The 24,177-nt window shown below is 41.2% G+C and overlaps 2 protein-coding genes across 16 annotated transcripts in view; both read right to left on the bottom strand.

The window, feature by feature from the left end:
- TASOR (transcription activation suppressor) overlaps positions 1-2,507 on the bottom strand; it is a 69,049-nt gene extending 66,542 nt beyond the window's left edge. For 2 of the 7 annotated variants that reach the window (XR_014005096.1, XR_014005097.1), the window contains exon 1: positions 2,000-2,506. Coding sequence is in view for 4 of the 7 variants with exons in the window: in XM_081183939.1 (XP_081040065.1) it covers positions 2,000-2,351 (352 nt within the window). In the remaining 3 variants the exon portion in view is untranslated. Of the gene's footprint in view, positions 1-1,999 lie in introns of all 7 variants that reach the window. The other 5 variants (XM_081183936.1, XM_081183938.1, XR_014005098.1 and 2 more) reach the window with 4 other exon arrangements.
- Positions 2,508-12,991: 10,484 nt separating this feature from the next.
- The window catches only part of ARHGEF3 (Rho guanine nucleotide exchange factor 3), a 128,690-nt gene continuing 117,504 nt past the window's right edge, over positions 12,992-24,177 (bottom strand). For 8 of the 9 annotated variants that reach the window (XM_081184191.1, XM_081184192.1, XM_081184196.1 and 5 more), the window contains 7 exons: positions 22,921-22,983; positions 22,636-22,732; positions 21,102-21,178; positions 19,522-19,779; positions 17,685-17,855; positions 16,820-17,006; positions 12,992-15,453 (listed from right to left, as the gene is read on the bottom strand). In XM_081184191.1, coding sequence (XP_081040317.1) covers positions 15,092-15,453; positions 16,820-17,006; positions 17,685-17,855; positions 19,522-19,779; positions 21,102-21,178; positions 22,636-22,732; positions 22,921-22,983 — 1,215 coding nt within the window. In that variant the 3' untranslated portion in view covers positions 12,992-15,091. The remainder of the gene's footprint in view (positions 15,454-16,819; positions 17,007-17,684; positions 17,856-19,521; positions 19,780-21,101; positions 21,179-22,635; positions 22,733-22,920; positions 22,984-24,177) is intronic. The other variant, XM_081184199.1, reaches the window with a different exon arrangement.

Here is a 24,177-nt window from a genome sequence, read left to right as displayed (position 1 = left end):
GCCCTCTAGTTCATTCCTCAAGGCGGGGAGATCTCTTTCAATTAGTGGTAAGAAAGTCTCCATGGAATTATGACTCGCCACAAATAATCTCGGGAAAAGGCTAATTACATAATCCTTCTATTAGTTCCTTCATTGCTTTGCTCTTTTTGAGTCAAATGTTTTCCACAATTCTCTGGACAGTATGGTTCCCACGATATCATGTTCCACCTATTGTTTATTAAGCCTATGCTGCTGTCTAAGACGACACCCAGAGCAGGAATTTCTTCTATTTTTCAGGTTAAATTAAGATTCTAAAATTCTATCTTAATTAAGTTTGTGGAACATCTTGGCTTCCAGTAGGTATATCAATATTGTGTTCACACATTTTCAGGACTGAAATAACTGCACCTTATACACAGTAACCATTCAGGTATCATGGACAGAAGAGCATAAGAGTGCTCAAGAGATCATTCAGAATTACTGGAGCAATGCAAAACAATTGGAATGATTTGCAAGAGGCTCCTTAAGAATTGCAACTGCACTAGGAAGTTCCAAAATGAGCAGCAAGTTCATGAGTAAATTTAGACAGAATTTACCATTGCGAGGCATGGAGTCAGTGTAGGACCACAGAGGCCAAAGTTCAAATTTCCACTGAGCTATGAAGTTCACTAGGTGGCCATAGGCCATTAACTGCCTCAACCTAACCTACTTCACAGGGTTGCTGTGAGGGTAAAATGGTGAGAAGAACCATATATACCACCTGCAACAGTGTGCAATGCAGTGCAAGGGCACGTGAGTCCATCACACTTATGTTGCCATGTTAAAGCTATCTTTAGGAACCTAGTGGTTAATGTATCACTTTACATTCTATTAAAAACGTACATGCAACAAAGGCCTAGAACCAGATACTTTGGCAGCAGTTGCATCTCTTCTAACTTAACATTTTTAGTTCACACTGTATCCTAGAAATGCTCATAAGAACATTGGACACTGTTCATTGTCTTGGGTCTATGTAGTATTTTTTGATCACAAGTTTAGACAAACCTAGGCCATGTGCCATCAAATAATTAGGAAAGTTCTTCAACCTTCCAGGACGCTTGAGTCTTCTTCAACTGCAGACTATAGCTGTAACCTTCAGGAAGGGGCCAAACCAACCTACCTTGACCTTCTTGTTACAAAATACGTTTTATGTTTGCATTGCTCAAATTAAACTCTTCTTGAAGGATGGAAAGTGTGAAGTACACTAACGGCAGCCTCTTGAAAAAGATTAAAGATTAAAAGAATGAGAGCATTTCTGAAGGAAATGATCCAAAGGAGGTTCATTAAGGAAAAGCTAGGTGAAGAGAAACAAGAAGGAAGCATTTTTGCCACAAAAGGCAAACGTTATAAGATGCTGCATACTGTATACAGAAGATCAGTCGAACCAAAGGGACTAGCGCAGCAGCAATAGCGCTTCCTCGCCAGGGCACGACATGCTCGCATCCGCTTCCCTCCTAGAACGCGGGGGCGGTATAGACGGCTTTCATCAGGGGCGGAAAAAGAGAACTTCGCCGAAGTAAGCGCCCCCCAGCCAGCCTACCCTGCAGGAGGGATGATGCTCCTCTCTCCTCTGCTGCAGAGCGCGCAAAGTCGGCGAGCCATTTTCCCGCGTGCCCTTCCAGAGAACCATCTTCTCTGCGAGCTGGCGCGGATGATGCCCACACACCCCCTTCGGCCAAAAAAACCCACCACGCCCGTATCCAGCCTCTTCTAAAGCGGCCATCTCAAAACAAAACGAGTTGGGTTTTTTTGGGGGGGTATTTGTTTTCCAAACGCACCTCTCTCTCTCTCCCCACCCCCCACCTTCGGAAGGGGAGAAGAAGGTTCTCTCAACCGTGCCAACCACCTTAAGCGCGGCTGCGAGAGGCTCCTCGCATTCAGCTGTGTCGCGAATGTGGCTACGTGGAGCGAGAAACGGGAGAAGGGAGGAATTGGGGCTGGAGGGAGGGTGCGGGGGAGGGATGCGATGCGAGGGAACCACCTTTCTTTTCTTTGCTCTTCCTGGGGATCTGAAAGTTTTTCTTAAGGGGCATGTTGTCTTCGGAGGCTCTGGGGAGCCCATCGCTATACTGAGGCTGCTGCTCGGGGGCCTCGGGGCCGCTGCCCTTGCGGTGGTCCCCGCGCGGGGATCCCCTGCCCTCGCCGGCGGCCCCGAACGGCGGCTCCTCGTCGCTCCTGCTCCTCTCAGGGCGGCCGCCATTTTGTGTGGAGTTCTCCGCGTCGGCGGCTGCAGCTCGGTTCTCCCCGCCGGAGAGGCCGCTGCTGTTCTCCGCCCGCTGAGGCTGCTCTGGCACTCGCTCGCCGCGGCCGCTCATGGCCGCGGCCTCCGCCATGAAGCCGCCCGCACTGCTACACCGCGCTGGCGATCTTTGTCCCGCCAATGAGCCGCCCCTTCCTCAAAGCCATGCACGACTCCGCCGCCACTGCCGCCGCCCCCTCCCATACAAAGCACAGACACTCCTCCTTCCTCTCTCCCTCCCCTTCGTTCTAACATGGCGGTGAGGCGTCAGGAAAGAGGAGGAGCTTGTTCCCCTTCACTTGCAGCCAACCGGTGCACAGCGCCGCCGCTTATAAATGCGCGAAGGCCCGCCTTTGGGCTTGCTGCGAAAATGGCCCGAAAGGTCTCGAGGAGTGTGTTGAGTTGGAGCGCTCAGGCCTCTTTCGAGGCGCCCTTGCCTCAACGTTACATTCTGTACGGTGCACAAGCAAAAACATGTATTCAGTTTCTTCCCTTTCCCTCCTCTTACTAGCTGGAATATAGTGGCCCGGCCTTCCTTGGTGAGGAAGAACGGCGCCTTTTCAGGGGCTCCATGCTTTTAAAAGCAAGACTACACGCGCACAAAGTTGTCTTCCTCGTTATCCTGCACAGGACGGGACCTGAAGGACACCCGCCGTCTTCCCCACTACTGTCGGATATGAAGCATCTTTCAATTAAGTTTTGCTTTTCTGTGCTTATTATCAAGAACTGTAACAGGAAATGTTGGTGGCATTTCGGTTTTTCCTTCCACACAGCCCTTTTCCTGCAGAAGGGAAAAGGAAACACAAGGGATGTGCTCTTGCTCTGCTGGTTCAGCTCCCTAGCTAGGGTAAAACATGTTTTCTCTTCAAGCAAGTTGCTACAACCGTAAAACTTATCAAAATGCTCAGGAAGATCTGCATTGCATACAAAATATCTCAAAGTAGTTGTCCTCAGGCTTTTAGACTATGCCTCCCTTTTTGTTTTTTTGTTTTATTTTTATGTTTTGAGCTCTAATCCCCTGTCCCAGTGGGCTTTTAGATACTACATATCTTAACAAAACATTCAGAGTGCATTTTTTGTTCATTTCCACTTACTGGATTTCTAGTTCACAAAATGCCTAAATGTAATTATAATTCCACTGCTCCCTCCGCACCTCTCCTGGCCCCAAACCAACAGTTAGGCCGGATGGTTGAAGGCAGGAGTTTTGTTCTAAGTTGACTTGTATGAAGTCCCTTGCACTTTTTACCCCAGTGAAGCTTTGTGTAACTTTATCCAAATCAGCTCGAGATTTCAAAGGGATTAGATTGTGCCTGCACCTCAAAACATAGTTGAACTGGTTATCATGCAAGACCTAAATCAAGAAGAAACAGCAATAGTATGGGTCTCTGTGGGATCTCATTCCCTAACTCTTCAGAGAGGAAAATATCTTTCTATGAACTTGCAGTTTGATGGCCACACAACTACCTTCCCCTTGCATTGCTTATCTGCCTTGGATAAAGGAATTAGTGCAGCTACTGTAGCCAAAAGTTGTTTCCAATAGATTTAATTGTATATCATTCAGTTACTAAAAGTATATCATTCAGTTACTAAAAGTACAAAAGCCCTGCCAGAAAAAAAAAAGACTGCTCTTCTGACACTATCATGACATGTCATGGGAGAAAGGAAAACATGTACTGTACACAGAAAATGATAAGAGCAACAGGGTAGAGTGACATGAACCTGCTTTGGAATGTTTTGTTTTATTTGCTAGCAGAATACCCTACTATAAAAATGCACAAATTATACTGCAGACTCCTAACTGAGAAGATATACAGCAAAAGTATGTTTGACCCAGCATAATTGATGGGATATGGTGGAAAGTTCAACCGTCCTCTGCATTTGTACTCATGAGAAGCTCATCTTCAGAGATACCTGACAGCTTTCGGATAGCATTCACATGTTACTATGCTGGTACTGTTTCGCAGAACCAGTTCAGAGATGAAAGGAAGGAGGTTGGCTTGCTTGCTTGATTGATTGATTGATTGAATTTATATACCGCCCTATACCCAGAGGTCTCAGAGTGGTTCACAGGCTTGGCAAGGAAGAGTATCCTGCTGGCCTCCAATTCCTACCAGCCCTTTACAGCATAGTCAGTGGTCAGGATGATAGGAGTTAGAATTCAGAAACTGGTGTTTCCTGCTTGGCAGGGGGTTGGACTCGATGGCCCTTGTGGTCTCTTCCAACTCTATGATTCTATGATTCTATGATTCTAACTGAAAGGCCACAGGTTAGCAAACCTTCTTGTAACAGGAAAAGGCCAACATTCAGACCTACCTGAATACCACTGCACCTCATATAGAAAATCAGCTCCCAACTTCCAGATCTGTGGTATGCTGTTGACATTGCCAAAGAGTTTTGCACATGTTCTGCGGTGCTGTACTAATTGTTATCATTTTCTTGGGCCATTTGCACAATCTTATGTGAAGCAGAAAATGGTTCTGTGATGGGTTTGAATGTTGTACCTTCCCAGCACCTAAAGATGACTAAACTCTATACTAGCAGACCTAAGAATTGAGAATTTCCTATCTCCCCTTTTCTCTCTGTTATTTGCTAAAGCTCCACATATGATATTAGCAGTGTTGCTTAGCAATCCGTGTATAAACTCTCACCAACCCCCCAGTAGAAAAAAAAATGTTTCAAGTACATCTTGTATTCTAATGTGAAGGAATGAACAACTGAGAATACATGAAAGGAGTTTGGCTAGGCAGAGCAGTATCGTTGAATTTAACTTAGGGTTATATATTAATAATGGCTGATTAAGAATAGATTTTTGTTGTAGACAGGTAAAGAACAGAATAATCAGAAATTAATTAAATCAGGCATTGAAGGATGGCAATGCCTGATCACATATTATAATGAGAAGGTTGGGGTGGGCTAGTCAAAAGAGCAGGGGGCTAGTCTGATTGGTTGTAATTTTTATGGGAAAGTTGTTGGTTGTTTAAATATCATGTATGTCATCTTTGAAATGTATAAGAAACATTGCTTTGGATGTGGTTCTTTGCAGCCTCCTTATTTTTTTATTTATTTGTCAATTATTTTTATTGCTTTTCCATTATTTTTAACAAATTGTCACCACATTAATGCAAATTCAATACAAATTTAAAAGCTTACTTCCCACCCCAGATGTCCCCTCTATTTTCCTCCCTCCCTTGCTGCTCCCAATAAAATAACTTTTCCAACTATTGTTTCAAAATACATTCATCTCTTCTCCCTACACATCACCTTTTCAATTACCAATTTCTGTTATGGCTTTTATACATTGTTATAAACCTGTCCTCAAAATAATTGAGTAGAGTAAATCCTCTTTTATCTATAATAGTCGTTCATCAATTTTCAAATATTTCCTTCTGATACGTCTTGAGCAACACTTTGCCTAAGAAAAAGAGACCTTACTTCCTCCCAGACAACATACACACATTCCTCCCTAACATTGCCTTGAGCATTGCTGTCTGACATCTGGCTCCTGTAATCAACAACTCAGCCACACTGGTGCATGCAGAGGGTGAAAATGAAACCCCTAGAATTTCTTGTAAAAATATATAATATACCCCCCAAAAAACACTACAATCTCCCACCCTTCACATTTTGCCAAATTTAATCCTCAATTTTACATACAACCATCTTATTCATAAATAAACACAATCCATATCTATTCTTTTCTGTCTGAAAGTCTCAGAAGCCTTCAAGATTGTGTGCACTGTGGTCCATCCCGTCCCTTTCACTGTTCTTATTTCCAGCTTCATGGGGGTGGGCTGATGTAATCTCAACAAAATCCATATCTCCTCTCCTTCCTCCCCCCTAAACTAATAAATCTTCCTGCAGTCCATCCTGCCATTCCTCAGTTCCATTACATCCAGCTCCACAGACTATTCTCTTCCGAGTGCTTGACATACAGTCAATCCAGTTCTTACCAATCTTTTCTTCTTTACTATTTTTATTTAACAATATGAAGTTCCAAGGGGTGGTCAAAATCCCTCAAAAGTCCCTCAAGCTTGTTACTCTCCATCTTCCTTCAGGCAAAGTCCTTAGTTATAAAATAAATCCATTGTGAAGAGGTATCTTTAAAGTTCGCTGTTTCACAATAATTCCGACTTTGACTTTTTTCTTCTCCCACCTGACATATGAGTGGGGAAGCAACGAAGCAAATGCCCACATTAAACCATAGTTTATTTTAAACTGTGGTTTACTGTTGTGTCCATTAAAAGTCCAGGTGTGGATTCCATCCTGCATTACTATTTGCAAGAATTGAACTGGAGATGGCAATGGTTCTAAATTAAAATGACATTTAATCTTGTGGATGTGGTAGCATGGCAACAATTTTAAATCAACAGGGCAGGGAAGAAACTGATCAAACATTTATAAAACAAACTCATCGGTACATGTATAGACCCAAATCTGCACACCATTAGTTGCTCAGAATGCATCCAAAATGAAGAACCATAATATTTAAATTATAGTAATGTGAGTACATTAAATGGGAAATAGAACAATATTAGAGATACACCTCCAACCCATTTGTTGCTTGCTGATTACTTGTATATACTCCCATGTGCTTTAGTCTGCATTTTCTGTAAGTAGGAAGATGATATTACAGCAGAGAAATCATTTGGCTTTGCAGCTTTGAGAGACAAGCTAATAATTATTATTACTCACTAGTTAGAAATCTGAGGGGAGCCAATAATGCTTAAATAGGATAATCAGAGTTTATAGCACTAATCGACATAAAAAACCATCTCTAGACATATTCATTACAGAAAGTGTGGTTCAATTATCTAGGACTGTGGCAATTTATGTTTTGGCTAATTAAGCTTTCTCCATGAGAATTCGACTCCAGCTTTCTTGGGAAGGTAGTCTAGAAATTACCTCTGAGGACTAAAGTAGATATAATGCCAGCAGTTCCATGTGCTGGATCTGTCCCAGTCACTTGGAAAGCAGGGGGTGTCAAGCAAAGGATACCCGCAGATGAAGCGTGCAGAACCTGCTTACTGCCATGCAGCTTCTCTCCCATCTAAACCCTCTTCTGTTTCTGGAAATTGAGGATAAGATGTTCTGCGTTCCTCATCTGCATACTCCTTTTTTGCGCAGTGGTGTAGCATGGGTTGTCAACACCCGGGGCAAGGCAAGTAATTTGCGCCCCCTAACCCGTGGATTTGCACCCCCCAACCCTAACCCCCAGATGTTGCGCCCAGTGCGGCCGGCCCCCCCTGCACCCCCCACGCTACGCCACTGTTTTTGCTGTCACATAATTGGCATTACTTTCCGTGGTGTAATAATCATCAAGATCAAGTGCTTCATAAATAAATGGTTTTATTTTTGTCTGGAAGCTTGCAAGTTGCCAGACATTGGCAAACTACATAAGGGTGCTACTGCTGCTGCTGATTATTATTATTATTATTATTATTATTATTATTATTATTATTATTATACCCTGTACATTTGATTGGGTTGCCCCAGTTATTATTATACCCTGTACATCATATATGCCTGGGATATATGATGTAGGGCTCATCTCGTTAGTACTGTAAGGTCATGTGGCAAGACAGTATAAAATGTAGCCACAGTACCTTTCAGCAGGAATCTTACCACCCTACATTTTTGGAGTCCAGCCATCAACTGACACTAATGGACCAGCTTAAAATAATTGTAAAGTTTATTTTACAAAAGAAAAGCAGCATATGCAAATATGTTGGTTCTTACACATAATTACAGTCATACCTCATGTTACATTTGCTTCAAGTTGAGCGTTTTCAGGTTGCGTCCCATGGTGACCCGGAAGGACCAGAAAGGGTTACTTCCAGGTTTTGCCACTTGCGCATGCGCAGATGCGCAAAATGACATCACACACACATGCAGAAGTGGCAAATTGTGACATGCGCAGACGTGGGTTGCGTTCTGCTCATGTTGCGAATGGGCCTCCAGAACGGATCCCGTTCACAACCAAAGGTACCACTGTATATCTTAGCTTGCTAAAAAGGGTCAACCCCAACAGTACCTCAAAGTGTCCAGATAGTCTGGGTCCAGCTCTAACACCATCTTCAGTTCTTCCTTCTCCCCTCAAAGTGGCTTGCTGGTCCATTTAGAACCACAGCTTATTATCTACAGTACTTTGACCCTGCCTTTCTCCAGTAGGGGGAAGTCATCCCTAACAAGAATGTCATCCACCCCACTGGGCAAATACTTCTTCACACTGCACATAGTTTAACTACAATATTCACAGTCACAAGATACAGTGATGGTCACCAACTTGGGTGGCTTAAAAAAGCGATTAGCATTTTTCCCATGGATTACTCTGTACGTGGTTATTAGTCACAAATTGTATGTCTTCTAACTGCTTACCTTCCCAAATGAGACAAAGTATGCATCTGCATACCAGTTGATAGGGATCACGTGTTGGTTTCACATGTCCTGCTTGTGTCTACTTTCATAGGCATCTGGCGGGCCACTGTGAGAACAGAATGTTGGACACGATAGGCTTTTCAATGTATTCTAATAACATTTTCTTCATAGTTACATTTTACTTTTTCCTAGTTACATATTTCACTGTAAAATATCTGGGGGGGGTGTGTGTAGAAAATCAATGTAAAATGGCTCTTTAGATTTTAATCATTGTGTATAGCTCATTTTGAACATTAGTAGAATAAGCTACTAGTTTACATTAATATGTAACCCTGAATTTTTTGATCCCCTCCAGATTGATAGCAAAGTTTTGCGCTTGTTTTGTGCTATTAAAAATTCAGGGTAACATGTTAATGAAGCTTAGTTGTAGTACAGTGGTACATTGGGTTACAGACTCCGTTAACCCGGAAGTAGTACCTCGGGTTAAGAATTTTGCCCCAGGATGAGAACAGAAATTGTGTGCTGGCGGCGCAGCACAGTAGGAGGACCCATTAGCTAAAGTGGTACCTCAGGTTAAGAATGGTTTCAGGTTAAGAACGGACCTCCGGAATGAATTACAGTGGTACCTCAGGTTAAGTATTTAATTCGTTCCGGAGGTCCGTTCTTAACCTGAAACTGTTCTTAACCTGAAGCACCACTTTAGCTAATGGGGCCTCCTGCTGCCGCCGGAGCCCGATTTCTGTTCTTCTCTTGAAGCAAAGTTCTTAACCTGAAGCACTATTTCTGGGTTAGCGGAGTGTGTAACCTGAAGCGTATGTAACCTGAAGCGTATGTAACCCGAGGCACCACTGTAAGTTTGTAACCAGAGGTATAACTGTACCGGAGATCACTTACATTTTACCCAGCAGATGGCAGCAACAGTCTAACAACATCACTGTGTTCTCTACTGTGCTACTTTTAACAAAAAACCCCACATCGTCTAAATTGTGATCTGTGGCTCAAATCTTGCCAGCTACTGAGGCTGGCAATGCCCATATAAGTTCAGCACAAACAGTTGGGCCTGGTGAGCATTTAAGGTCCCCAACCCTAATCTGCAGGTTGCCATCTGATTGGATTTTATTCTGATCCAGATCTGATTTGAGGATGATTGTCTGATTTTATGTTAATGTGTTATACATTTTGTTAGCCGCTCTGAGCCCGGCTTCGGCTGGGGAGGGCGGGATATAAATAAAAATTATTATTATTATTATTATTATTATTATTATTATTATTATTATTATTATGCCAACAGACTTTCCTAGCACCATTCTTATACCCCATACTTTAACAGCTATTCTCCATGCCATGGAAGAAAGTGCTTGTGAAAGGTTCTCTCAGTTTGCAAGTGAGTTTACTATTGTGTACAGGTGGCTACTGCTTAAGGAAAAAATGTTTTAACAGTCCCATGCCCCTCCAGCTCATGAAACTAGTGCCATGGTTCTTTGGGCCCTGGCATGTGTGATTTAAGGCCCCAGCTTATGAAGTCTTCATAGACTTTTGCTCTTCACCTTCTGGTTCAGGTATAGGCTGTGCTTCAAAGTGCCCTTTAAGGTATTTAATTACTGTTTTTATACCCTACTTTTCTATAAATGCTATACCCTGGAGCTGAGAATAAGGAAGCAGGCAAGGAGATGGCTTGGGCACAAGTGGAGGAAAAACTTGCAGTGAATGCAATCGGACATTGCTATGTGCTGATGTTCAAGCCTAAGCAATGGCGATGGAGGCAATTGTGTCCTTAGTTTGCTGTAAAGCAGACTTGTCCCAGGTAGCCAGTGGCTTATTACATGCTGGTCCTAGAGAGGGGATAGACCATACAGTGGTACCTCGGGTTACATACACTTTAGGTTACATACGCTTCAGGTTACAGACTCGGCTAACCCAGAAATAGTACCTCAGGTTAAGAACTTTGCTTCAGGATGAGAACAGAAATCATGCTTTGGCGGCGCTGCGGCGGCGGCAGGAGGCCCCATTAGCTAAAGTGGTGCTTCAGGTTAAGAACAGTTTCAGGTTAAGAACGGACCTCTGGAACGAATTAAGTACTTAATCCGAGTTACCACTGTATAAGGCCCCTGTGACACATTTGCAAGGCATGTATCTACCAGGATTTGGACTCTACCCTTGAAGCAGGAGATTGTGTTCAGGTGTCCAGAATATCTTAATTGTCCAGGCCCTATCAGAAAAGTTACATTCTTAGTTGGATTTACCCTATAAGAACTTTTACAGCTCAGGAGCCCAATATATTTTGGATTGTCTCTCCCAATATGAACCTACCTGGACCCTTGGGTTCTTCTCAGGGTGCTTTCTCTGAGGTTTGGAGTGTGGCAATAAGAGAAAGAGCATTTTCCATTGTGGCTCCCCATCTGTGGTATTCTCTCTCCAATGAGGCAGACCCTTCAAGTGTCCCTATTTTTCAGGGGCATCCCTGATTTAGAGAAGCCATCCCAGTTTCTGATTTGATCCCAGAAAGTCCAACGTTTCCTTAAAATGTCCAAATTGTCATTGGAGAAATGTTGGAGGGTATGGAGTTATCCAACCCCCAAGCTGTCTGAAGGCAATCCTGTATAGGGAAGTTGTTTTAAATGCTTATTGTTTTATTATGCTTTTGTATATGTTGTAAACTGTTTAGACTGCTGGGGCAACCCGATAAGATGTGTGGGGTATAAATAGTCAAATTATCATTATAGAATGAGACGTCCCTATTTTCATTGGAGAAATGTTGGAGAGTACGATGAGGTCCACATTATCTGGAGTAGATGGAATAAAGGGGCTTCACCAAGACCACAAACAATATAAGGCAAGGGTGTGGTCTCAGCCCCAAGCTGTTAAATTAGCTGGTTGATTCCACATTCACTAATGCAACCAAACACTCATTGTAGGGAAGGTGAGTTAAGTTAAGTTCCTTCACAGATTCCACTCAAATAAATTCCAGTTCAACTGAATTATTCCCCAAATACTCCCCCCCCCCCACAGATGTTCTCATCCGTCAAAAAAGCACTTTAAACAGTTCTGATACCCTCTTTTATAAGTTGGTGGGGCCTAGTATTTTAACAGATTTCTCTTTGTAGGCTTTGAACAGCATGTACCGTATTTTTCGCCCCATAGGGCGCACCGGCCCACAGGGCACACCTAGTTTTTTGGGGGAAAATAAAGGGGGGAATTATTTTTCCCCCAGGCGTGGGGCTGGGGCGAGGGAAGCCCTAGCTTTTCCCGACCCCAGCCCCCAGAATAGACTGCTATCCGCAAGCCTAGGGAGCCCGGCGGGAAGTCGCGCCGGTCTCCCCAGGCTTGCGGACATCTGCCCGAAGTCGCGCAGCTCTCCCACGGCTTGCTGAGAGCTGTGTGAAGCTCGAAGCCTGGGGCACGCTGAGCTCAATGCGCCCCAGGCTTCAGGATGCAGGCAGCTCTCTGCAAGCTGTGGGAGAGCTGCGCGACTTCGCGCCAGGCTCCCATGGCTTGTGGATAGCTTCAGCGAAAGTCTGCATTTGCACCATAGGACGCATACACATTTCCCCTTCATTTTTGGAGGGGAAAAATTGCTTCCTATAGGGTGAAAAATAGGGTATATGATACTGTAATAAAAGTACTTTTAAAAATGTATGCTATTCATGGTATCACCAATGTGCTGGCCATGGGCACCACAGCAATCTCAGGTACATCCTTGGCACCCACTAAGTTACCCTGCTCCACCCATTTTAATTTTTCAGGTTTTTGTTGTTATTTGCCTGTGGTTTTGTCTAGTTTTCAGCCTTTTTTGGGGGGGTACGTGGTTTTTTGGGGGGAGGGGTTCTTGGAATCACCAGTTTTTCTTCAGTGGTCCCCATGGCACTTTCTTAGATTTTTCAAACTGCACCGGGATCCAAAACGGTTGGGGAACCAGGCTGTGCTGCTACACTGAAAACTAAAAGGAAAGTGTTATAAATTAATCCAGAGGAGCACATTTAGGGTGTTTGTCATAAGTCTTAAAATCCATATTTCTGGTCTATCTAATTAAAGAGCAAGACCTTGCCGTGAACTAAAGACGAAGAATACTGCACAAAATATTTCTAATAGGAATACAATATGCATTGCATTCTACTGGTAACTTTTCACATTACATCTGATACGGATAACTTATATTAAAAAAAAAAAAGTTTGAAAAAGTCTACTCAATTTATTTGCATCTTAGTAACTTGTTATATTAGTTTTGATTACTAAAAGTATCCTCAGTTTAGCTATAAATGAATGTAAATATTCCTGAAAACAGATGTCAGAAATCACAGAAAGTTTGTAAAGTGAGGTTATCTAGCTTTGCATATTAAGCAACAATATATTTAAAAAATAGACAGTTCAGTGTAATTTATTTGAAATGCTTTGAGAACAGTGTAAGGCTATTATGCAAAAAAAGAGATTTAATCAATACATCAATTATTGAAATGAAGACATTACACGGTATCTCCAACATTTTGGCAAGTATTTGTCATTTCAGTAGTTCACATCCTAATATACTTTCTACTTCCTTCTATTTTTAAAAATACTTCCACTTACTCTAGATTGGCTAATACTCAACTTCCAAAATGAAGCAATTAAAATAAATTACAAGCCTGAAATAGAAAACAACCATATTTAAAACCTATACATACAGAAATATGTTCTATAGAGTAAAATTGACCATAATTTTGTTTGAAAAAATATAGGTATTAACCTGCTTTTTTATCGATTATCTCAGCACGATTCCTCTAACACAGCAGAACATATTTACAAATTAAAATTGACATCTTATTTACTCTTACAGTTTTTCTGTAAACAAGTATGTATTTTGGCAATATCAATGCTTCTGCAGTGCTGAAGTTAGACTCCTCACTGTGCAGAAAATGGAAATAGTGGTATCAGAGAACATTTCAGTGCACTAGGTTGCAAATTTCAGGACCCTTCTTTAGAAAGGGTAAAATTCATGATTACAGTACTGTTCAACCTTACATTTGAAATTAGAGTTTAATTCATAAGTACAAATTTTATTGACATTTTACCTACTTTAAGGGTGCCAAACTAGTCAAATGTAATTTTCAGATCAATAGGTTGAAAGAGTGGGTCAAACACTTTTTGAGGTGTGAGTTTCTTGAGATGCAGTAATAGTGAATGCTGTGTGCGGATGTCTTTAGAAACAAATATGCAGTGTGTGTGTGTGTGTGTGTGTGTGTGTGTGTGTGTGTGTGTAGCTGACTCCTGAATAAGCAAAATTCCTTTGGTGGGTTGCATTAGAAAAATGATTGCAAACCATAGTTATAAAATTAGAGTCACCCCTTACTTTAATCATAATTAAGCCAGAACACACCCAAATAACATGGAGGTTAATTCTCTGAACAGAGCCAATAAGAAATCAACATTTTTATTAGCATGTGGTGTAGTCCCAGTCCTAACTTTCTGTAAGCCTGTTACAGAAGTCTGGGGAGCCCACCTGGGCTTTGTTCTCAATTCTGACACTGAACAGGTTCCCCATACAGGTCTTTTAATAGAAGTGTCTGTATCTGTGAATCACACATAAGAGAGCAGGCAGCGGATACTGGGATGACAGAGGAAAGGCTTATTTTTGTAGACATCACAAAATGGCTATCCTGAGGGCAGTATAACATTAGATACAGCTAAAATGTTAATATTTTAGAAGCACCATTTTGCATACAAACTGTCTGGCTGTGCACACAGAAAGGGCTACATAAAACAAAACACAGCAATTTAAACGAAGTATTTTGATGTTTCAGCTTCTTTACTCTTTTAATGCTTTATTCTAAATGGGACAGTAGGTAAACTACCATCCAATTATCAGAAAACACCATCATATAAACTGGAATCTTCATCTGAAGATTCAGTACTGGCACACAACTTACTTTCAAATGACCTTTTAGCTTGCATCTGTGAACTGAGAAAATACATATTCTGCACTGGCCATAACTGTTAAATTAAGATGATGAAAGTCACCTATCAATCAATGAGACTCTTAGTTTTAGTCTTTCAAGCTTTTTTGAAACCTACACACATCATTCACAAACAATTTCTAGATGTGATAGCTTTAAAATGCTTTGTTCATCTCCTTGTGTGTGGTTGCCTTGTGAGAGGTCAAAATAGGGCACTTTATAAAACAGAGATTCTTGGTATGTAATATGCATAAAAACAGTAGCTTAGAGGTCATATCTACCAGCAAGACATTGGAAATAATTGGTCAAATAACCTCTCTCAGCCACAGAGATGTTTACAGAATTATCACAGGATTATAGTTGCCATATCAAATTACGCACACCAGCAGTTACAGTACTATGGTTTAAAGGTACAAATATAATAGAGACTGAGTTGACATTGTGACAAAAATATTAAAAAGTGCTTCTTGTTCCATATGCGGAATGCAAATACTGTACAGGTAAGACACAGAAGACCACTATGCAGTTGTTGTCAGACATTGCTTTCTATCTCTTTGTCAGTCTGCCAAGGGTATGTCTGCTCCATGTGGTCACAGTCAATGCTGATTTCACTGATGTCCATACTACAGTCAGACCCACTGTCTGATTGGTCCATTTGCTCAAGCTTAGATTCCTGCCGGGGTATTCTGTTCCTACTTGATGATGTACTCGATGATGTTAGTAAGGGGTCTTCGGAATCAAGTGTCCGGATTTCGCTTGATGCGCAGGAGACTGATTCTTTGGCTTGACGGATACAGTTGAGCCACTGCTGTTTGTTGAAGGTGTCATTTGCTTGCAGTGAGTGAGACTGGCTTTGAGATCCCTTTCTGAAGCTGACTCTAAAGAAGTTTTTAACTGAAATAAATGAGCCACATTAGTATATTCAATGCTTCTTGGAAGAGGGCAGTGTGTGTGTGGTTGTTTTTAATAGACATATTTCCACATTAATGATGTACCAGAAGAGTGCACAACTTGGATCCCACTAAGAGAAATGCAGCCCACCATCCATGTATGAAGTCTCCCACATGATTTCTTCCACACAGTTTAGAAATTCCATGGAAGCAGAAGCAAAAGGAGAAATACAGTCATACTTTGTGTTGCGTTAGGTTCATGTTGCATCTTTTTGGCTTGCGAACGCGGCAAACCCAGAAGTGTATATTTCCGGGTTTTGCAGCACATGCGCAGAAGCACTCTATCATGCCATGCGCGTGCGCAGAAGCAGTGCTCTAGTTACAGAATTTTCGGGGTGTGAACGGCACCCTGGAACAGATCGAGTCTGTAACTAGAGGTACCACTGTAGTGTTTTAAGCCATGGGTGGACCACTATACAAGGTTTATAAGCTGGGCAGTCCCGCTTGAGAGAAAACATGTTTTCTGCTTTCTTCAGCTTGTTTTACTACAGAATCGACCTCTTTCCCCACCATTTTATTTTATTCTAACGAAGGTCACACACAAAAATTCAGCAATGCTAACCATCTGTGGCAATCAGCAGCAGCCAATCAGATGATGCAATGATTATAAGTACAAGCAACCACCGAATGACAAAGAGGGGAATGACATTTGTGAGAAGCATGCCACTGCTCTTCATAGTATTTTGTCAGTATCTGGGAATATGCACAGTGCTGTCCTCGTTAATTCAGTGCTGCTGGACAAGGTCATGGGGGGCTGTCCTTTCTTCCAATAGTGATGGCAGCCATTTACTCTTGATAAACTCTTTCACCAACTCTCACTGGTGACGGATTTAGGGAAGTGCAACTGGTTTGTCCAAACTGGGCACTGAGCACAGAGGGTGCCACAGAGGACCCTTCAGCAATGACGAGCAACAAAAGGCAAGAGGTGGCGGTGGTGGAAGGCGCCAAATTCTGATGTTGCACAGGGAGCCACTAAAATTTTAAAGCTCAACGTCTGTCACCACTGGTGAGAACAGATTGGAGCAGGAGGTTCTTAGCATTATCATTTAAAATCAACTCCTGCAAGAGTATCCAACAGAAAACATGAAGGAATCTTTTGTCTTTCCTGGCATGTTTTGCTTTTGTAAGCTGACATACTACTTTAAAAAAAAATTGTTTCTTCTTTTTTTAAAAGTGAAAAATTAGTTTGCCTTTTTTATATGAATGAGACATGCTAGCTTATACTTCCAGAAAAGATATTGGAAGGGTACTGTGGTGCATGACTAAATTTCAATATTTTATAAAAGAGATATAATACAATGGATTCTTACTTCTCTCATTGTTGCTAAATGCACCACGTATGGATCCACCCAATCGCACCTCTCCATCTTGCAAGTCTTCTAGCACAAGATCCTTCACAGGGATGGGTTGCCGATACAATTGGTAACAGAGTTGTTCATTCTGTGTAACAGCTCGAGTAATTACCAGTACTTCTTGGAAGAGAAACACATGCAATTTCTGACAAAAAAAAATAAAAAATAATTGTGAGTTGTCACTCATACATTATTTGCTTATCACTTCTCTAGGGTTTTTTTAAAAAAAGAAACTAGCATCTAGTTAAATAATACTACCAAAGATGGGTGGAAATGGTCCAAGGGCATGGTCTGAAGGCACACAATGCAACCACCTTGCTGAAGGTAAGGAAGTTTCAGTCTAGGCCACTGACTGTATGGGAATCCCACCAGGGAATTGGATATATGCTGTCTTAAGTTCCATGATGGAAGAAAGTACTAGTATATTTAAATCTTGCCTAACAACAACAACAGTGTGCAAGGATGGCGTCTTACAAGCACTCTGAGAAATGTGTTCCACAGTAATGGCACAAATATTACAGTGGTGTTAAAATTAGATAAAGATCACTTTTTCTCTTACCCACAATGAGGAAGAGCTATTCTATTATCCACCCTTATTCTAACCCCTGTTAAGCCTGCTTTTTTTTTTTTACCCTAAATTAAAAGCAGTTACAATCTCTTTCTCACTTCTGAGACTTGATAATATTTCCCCATGACAGCCGTCCAAAAGCAAACCATTGCAACTTTACATTTAAAAAGAAGCAGTTCACTGATTATAAAAGAGAACAGTACTTAAGAAAGAGGTAAAACAATATTTTGTGTTTCCTAAAAATTAATTCCTTACCGCTCCCCGGTTGTTCTTTAGTTCACCATGACAGCACACGACACGTGAATCATCTATCAAGGAGTCCTTTTGGCCTTCATCGAGATAGATTAGCCTCTCTTTGTAATACTGGCATTCAGATTCACCCGTCTTTTTGTTGATTTCTGCCACTATTCCTTGGACAATATTAATCTGGGGAGGGGGAGAATGGTTACAAATAAGTCATAAATTGCCAAGCCAATTTTGAAAGCATTTCTTAATAGGTTTATAGTTGGAAAAACAAAATGGGTGGATGGACTTCTGTAATGAGCAAAAAGAGGCCATGTGAGTGTTTGGTACTTCAATATGGCTTTTCCATTTTAAGCATCAATCTGGCTCCAATGCATGTACAGGAATTCTATAAGCAAGAACATCTTCATTATGTCCTGTGAGCAGGCGTATGCTACATATATGTGAGAGGAAATCTGTCGTGCAAACAGAACTGCTTTATTCAATTAATCTAAATAAAGAGTTTAAATCCCCATCGTTCCTTTCTGCTTACATATATACAGCAGGGCTTTGTATTTTGTATTCCTAGATAACTGCTACTTTTTTGCATGTTACAGAGCCCAATCAGTTTAACAGTTTATACTCTCTCAAGTTTAAACAGCAATTTAGGATGCAGTATGTAATAGGAATGGTACTAAAAAATAAAATCCGAAGGCCAATGATGTGAAGTTTCTTCCCACAATTTCCTTGAATTATAAAAAATATTAAACCTATTTTCCCCAAGCTTCTTGTTTAACTGAAGCATTAAAAAAAAACTGAAAGAAAAACAGTTTTACAGGCTTTCTGAAAGATGCTCAAATTCAGGCTTCACCACATTTTCAAGGAGAAGGAGCTCCAAAATTGTGTGGGAATAATGAGAACAGCTCTCTTGTGCCCTTGCTATTTGAACATGACAGATGAGTGGTACTGTTAAAACACTAATTTTTGGTCAATTTTGGAAAGTTTAGGGGGGAAAGCTGTATTATGTTCTTAAGAGGCAACTAAAAGCCACAGCATATGTAAGGCTTTGGATATCACCAATGATTGCATGCAACAATATATTAAGCTATCAGCCTTGCATCAGGGAAGTGGCTACAGGGAGAAAGCAAATGACCCAGGTTGCCCAAAGATGCAACCAGTACTTCCAGTAGCAGTTTGCATGAGTGTAATGGCACATGTTGCACCTGGCACACTCACACAAATCACATCTACCAAAGGAATGGCAGAATCCATATACACACCAGGTCAGTGGATACTTCCTCTGCAAAGTGCATTCCAAGGGCCACTTGAGCTACTCAGTGTAAAGCAATTTTAAAATAAAGGTAAAGGTAAAGGTACCCCTGCCCTTGCGGGCCAGTCGTGACCGACTCTGGGGTTGCGTGCTCATCTCGCTTAAGAGGCCGGGAGCCAGCGCTGTCTGAGGACACTTCCGGGTCACGTGGCCAGCGTGACGAAGCTGCTCTGGCGAACCGGCACCAGAGCAGCACATGGAAACGCCATTTACCTTCCCGCTATAAAGCGGTACCTATTTATCTACTTGCACTTAGGGGTGCTTTCGAACTGCTAGGTGGGCAGGAGCTGGGACCGAAAGACGGGAGCTCACCCCGCCGCGGGGATTCGAACCGCCAACCATACGATTGGCAAGTCCTAGGCGCTGAGGTTTTACCCACAGCGCCACCCGCGTCCCATTTAAAAATACCCGAAGCCTAAAAAGTCACAGAAACCTAACAAGAGAAGGGAAATATACACACATCTTTCTGAGAGAAGATATGTGAATCTACTTCTAATGATTTGCCCTTTAGATAAGGTATTAATTAGCTGAAACACATACAGCTTCTTCGATGTGCTGTTGGTCTGGATGATCGTTTGGCGTGTGTCGCAGAATCTCTCTAAGCAGTAGTGGGTACTTCACTAGACGGCTTCTTGGGATATCAAGGAAATTCCACAGGTCCAGTTTACGGCTGAAAGGTGACTCTAGACAACGCTGTAAGAAGTCTTGAACCCGATGATCCTGCTTCTTCTGGTCCAGCAAAGTTTTGGCAGCTACCTGGTTGCTACAGTAGCTATCATAGGAATTTAGACAAGGCAGCTAAAGGAAAAATAAATATTTGGAATTATTATTATTATTATTATTATTATTATTATTATTATTATTATTATTATTATCATCATCATCCCACCCATCTGACTGAAAATACAATTGATGATAATTGCTACTACTGGACGATATCAGTTAGAAGCCTGATTTTGTCACTTATTACCATCTAGCAGTGTAATGTCACTGGGAATATTTCTTAGAAACTTACAATCCAATAAGCAGGTGTTTAGAATGAGTGCAACATCAGTTGAGCCAGTAAAACACAGAAATTCCATGTGGCATACTGGTATTACCTGCTAGGATGTTACACTTTGCCTAGGAACACCATATTGCCAGATGCACTCACTTATTTATTTATTTATGCTCCACTCTTTGAGAAAGTCCTACACAAAGCAGCTTACAATATTTTAAAATGCAAATCTGTTCCACGGAACCTTTAAAAACACAGAGGCAACACCAAGAGATGATAGCAGTCTCTGCAGGAATTGCATTCCATCACTGTGAAGTCGCTGCCCAGAAGGCCCTATTATGCATTCTTACTAGTCTGGGGGAGAGCTATGATGCTGGCTCTCCAATTGGTAGTAGCAATGGGTGGTTTCTACTATTGTATCAATACAGCCAACTCTTTTACGAAACAGATCACACCCTCTGATATTTGGATGAAGGGTGCTATATAAATTCAATAAATAAGAATAAACATATGGAAACTTTTACTGTTTGCCAATATGGAAATCTGGCTGTGAGTTGAAACAAAGTAAGTTGAAACTTGTCCAGTAGCAGCTGGCATGGTGGTTCACAACTGCTGTCCTGGCACTAGCATTGTACAGTTTATCTGGATAGGGGTCTGTCAGGACAACACAGAGGCCAGGTCAGGACTGCGCAGATGCGCTGGGGGAGCCAATCTGGTTCTTGTGCTGGTGCATCTGCAAAGCTCCAACTTCAACACTGTCCTGCCTCAGCCATATGCAGGTAAGCAGTAGTGGTGCTGGTATCAGGAGGGCAGCTGCATGGCTCTGCCCCACCACACTGGCCACTACTGATCTTGACTCCTACGTAACACAGAGTTAGTCCCCATACCCTTACCCTTCCTGCAGTGTTACCGCTTGGTACTAGTTCTCAGATCAAACATGGCTTAGATTAATTAACTGATGCAATTCACTTAACAATATTGCAACAAGATTGTTTGTTAATCCCAATATCGCTGCCCATTCTTTGCACATTTAACAATTGATAGTTTTCACTTTTATAACCTTAAAAATGAGGAAGCATATAAAAAGAAAACATAATTAACCATTTGTGAAAGTTTTCCATACCCAGCCCACAAGGATGTGGCCAACACAGTCTGTAGATCCATCAGGCTTCCTAATTTCTTTTAGCCGTCTAAGAAGATCTGATGTAAATACATGAAAAACATGAAAAACTTAATTGGGGTGGGGTGGGGTCAGCTTGTAAAAGAATACTGAGGACTCTTCTATAGTAAAATTCAACCTGTCAAGTACTGTTTGAGAGCCTTTCATTGCCTTTGACCATCTGCCTGTTTATCACTATTTGCTAATAAAACTCCTGTCAAATGATGCAAGACCCCTATTTTCACAAAGCAGTGAACTATCCCATGAGAAACCGGCTATACACAAACTTGGGTGATACACCCTGCTAGTGTTCCTCTTTCAGTGCCAAACTATACAAGGCACGGGAGAACTGTGATTAGTTTTCCCCACGTTTCTATTTTTAATAAAGAGGAACCGAGAACTCTGGTTTTGACGGAAGCAGTAGTGCTACAGAAAAGAAGAGGGTGTAACCATTCCTCACCACAACTGCTTTCCCAACCAAAATCCCACCCAAAGAAGCTGCTAGTAGGCTCACCTAGGGGGAAATACAGCTGGTATCATGCTGGTATTTATCCCCCATCCAGGGGGAGGAAAAATTAGGTCAGGACTTAAATTTTCACACAGACATGAATGCGTCAACCCTCTTCCCCAGCACAGGTGCTCCAAATCTGAATCAGAGCCCTTCCTTGTAATTTCTTTCAACTAAAAACAGTAATTTCAGGAGACTCAATGAATAGTTATATCTAATCTGTCTAGAAACATATGAATACCATCTGCTATCTACACACACACGCACACATAATCATGATTATACAAATCTTATTAAGAAGTTGAAATGCACAAATATTTACAATATGCCTCTCGAAAACCTATATTGGGTTGAAAAGTCCCTGTCCCCCCTCCCCAGCATTTAGACATCTACTTTCATCTATTTTTTTGTGACTTAAGTTCTGTTGGGAACATTCAACTCTCGTAATGAAACTTTAACTGTGTAAATATAATTTCTGATAGCACCCAAACCGATTCCCAGATGTGTGTCAGTACTGACAATGGAAGTTGGAAGCTGTGGAGTCAACAAACAGGAATGACAACTAATGACACTAATGTTTCTGTAGTGAAGGTAAAATAAAAAGTGCCCATTCCAATGTACATTTTTCCTCCACAGATAAATTTTGTAGAGGTTTTTATCCAGTCTGCAGCCTAATATAATTCAACTGAATTTTGACAAATATATTTATGTCTTCATTGAAATAATTTGGAGGGTAACATGCTTCAATTTTAGTTCTATTGTATATTATTTACTTAAAACACTTTTACACCACCCTTCATACTATTCACTGCACATTCCATTCAACAGTACAGCTGATAGGGCTGTACAGTTATTAGCCTGAAGAAAATCTCTTTGTTATTTTCAAGTAAGAATAATCATTGTCTTTTGGGATCAGAGCCTGTGGGCAAACAATGCTCCTCAAACTTATTTGGCACTTAGCAACTGCATATAGAATAGAAAGAATTATACCTTCATGCAAAGGAATTAAAGAGTCCAGTGTCCCAAATATTTGGTTTAATTCTTGCTCTGACATTATGGAAAGTTTAAGCATTGGGTCATGGTAAGCCTGCACAAAGATAGAAAAATCATTAAATAAATACATATTTGAAATTCCATTATTGGTGATAGCATTTAAACTCTGGCTCTTGTGCCTTAAAGTTTTTATATATTTGAATTAATCTGTACACACAGATCACAGAAACTGCCTGTGAACAAATTCAATAGAGGCACACAATAATTAAGGGTATAGAATACCTTCTTTGCTAACTTCAGGTCTTCTATCAAGTCTTCTTCTCCTTGTGAAAGTTCAAAAATTGCCTATAACAGAAGATATAACCTTGATAAATTTGCAGTTTCAAAATTTCTCAAGTAACATTTTAAAACTATGGATAAATGGTAAGTCCAGATTGCCACAGTGCCAAATGGGGTTGGGGTAAACACAATTCAGTTAGCATTTAAACCCAAATCATTCAAATTTGCACTTTGGGGGGGGGCACAACATAGCCACCCACTGAAATTTGTGCACATCTTAATTTTACAATACAGTTATCCAACCATGCAATGTTTACAAAATATTATGCATATTAACATTGCAAAAGTGATTGCAAAATTCTGTGATTAATCAAAACTGCATGCAAAATTTCATTTATTAGGAAAAATCCACCCTAAATTGCTGAAGAATTTTTATGAGTTTTTAAAAAGAAATTTGCAAATTGCTGAAATGCAGAGAACCAAATTAAAATAATTACAGAGAAATGAAATTGTCAGATTCTTCCATTCCTGACTGTCAAAGCAAGAGAAGATAAAAAATGAGACCAAGCTTTAAGTCTATTAAAGTAATGTCCTTTATTTAATATCCTTCCCTAAAACTCATCCCTAAAATAATGGTGGAGAGCCTATTGGTGAAAGGTGGCATACAAAACTCAAACTCATAAAATACAGTGGTATCTCGGGTTACAGATGCTTCAGGTTACAGACTCTGCTAACCCAGAAATAATACCTCGGGTTAAGAACTTTGCTTCAGGATGAGAACAGAAATTGCGTGGCCGCGCGGCAGTGGGAAGCCCCATTAGCTAAAGTAGTACCTCAGGTTAAGAACAGTTTCAGGTTAAGAACGAATTAAGTTCTTAACCGAGGTACCACTGTAAATGGCGGTCCCAGGCGGTCTCCCATCAGACACATACCAGACTGGCTTAGCTTCAGCAGACTGCTAAATCATGTGCCTTCAGACTATGCCCTGGGGCCTTTTAATAAAGGGTACTTGTATGATTCAGCATCCTATGCTAAGCTAGAACGGAATGCCAAGTGATGCTGTGCATGGCATTTCCTCCATTTCTAAAATATTTTATTATGAATTCTTTTTTTCCAATGAAGACGTGAAGACAGTTAGCCCTGTTTCCCTCAGCTTGAAAGAGCCAGTTATTAGCTTCTGCCTTCTCTCGCTTCAGGAATGCAAGAATGCACTGTGTTGTCTTCGAAGGCTGTGATGGCTGCTTTTAAAGCCTGGAGTGA

This window comes from Podarcis bocagei, assembly GCF_964188305.1.
Source record: "Podarcis bocagei genome assembly, chromosome: 2".
In the NCBI taxonomy this organism is placed as follows: domain Eukaryota; kingdom Metazoa; phylum Chordata; class Lepidosauria; order Squamata; family Lacertidae; genus Podarcis; species Podarcis bocagei.
Note: the sequence above shows the minus strand (reverse complement) of the source record. Positions and strands in the feature narration are given on the sequence as shown.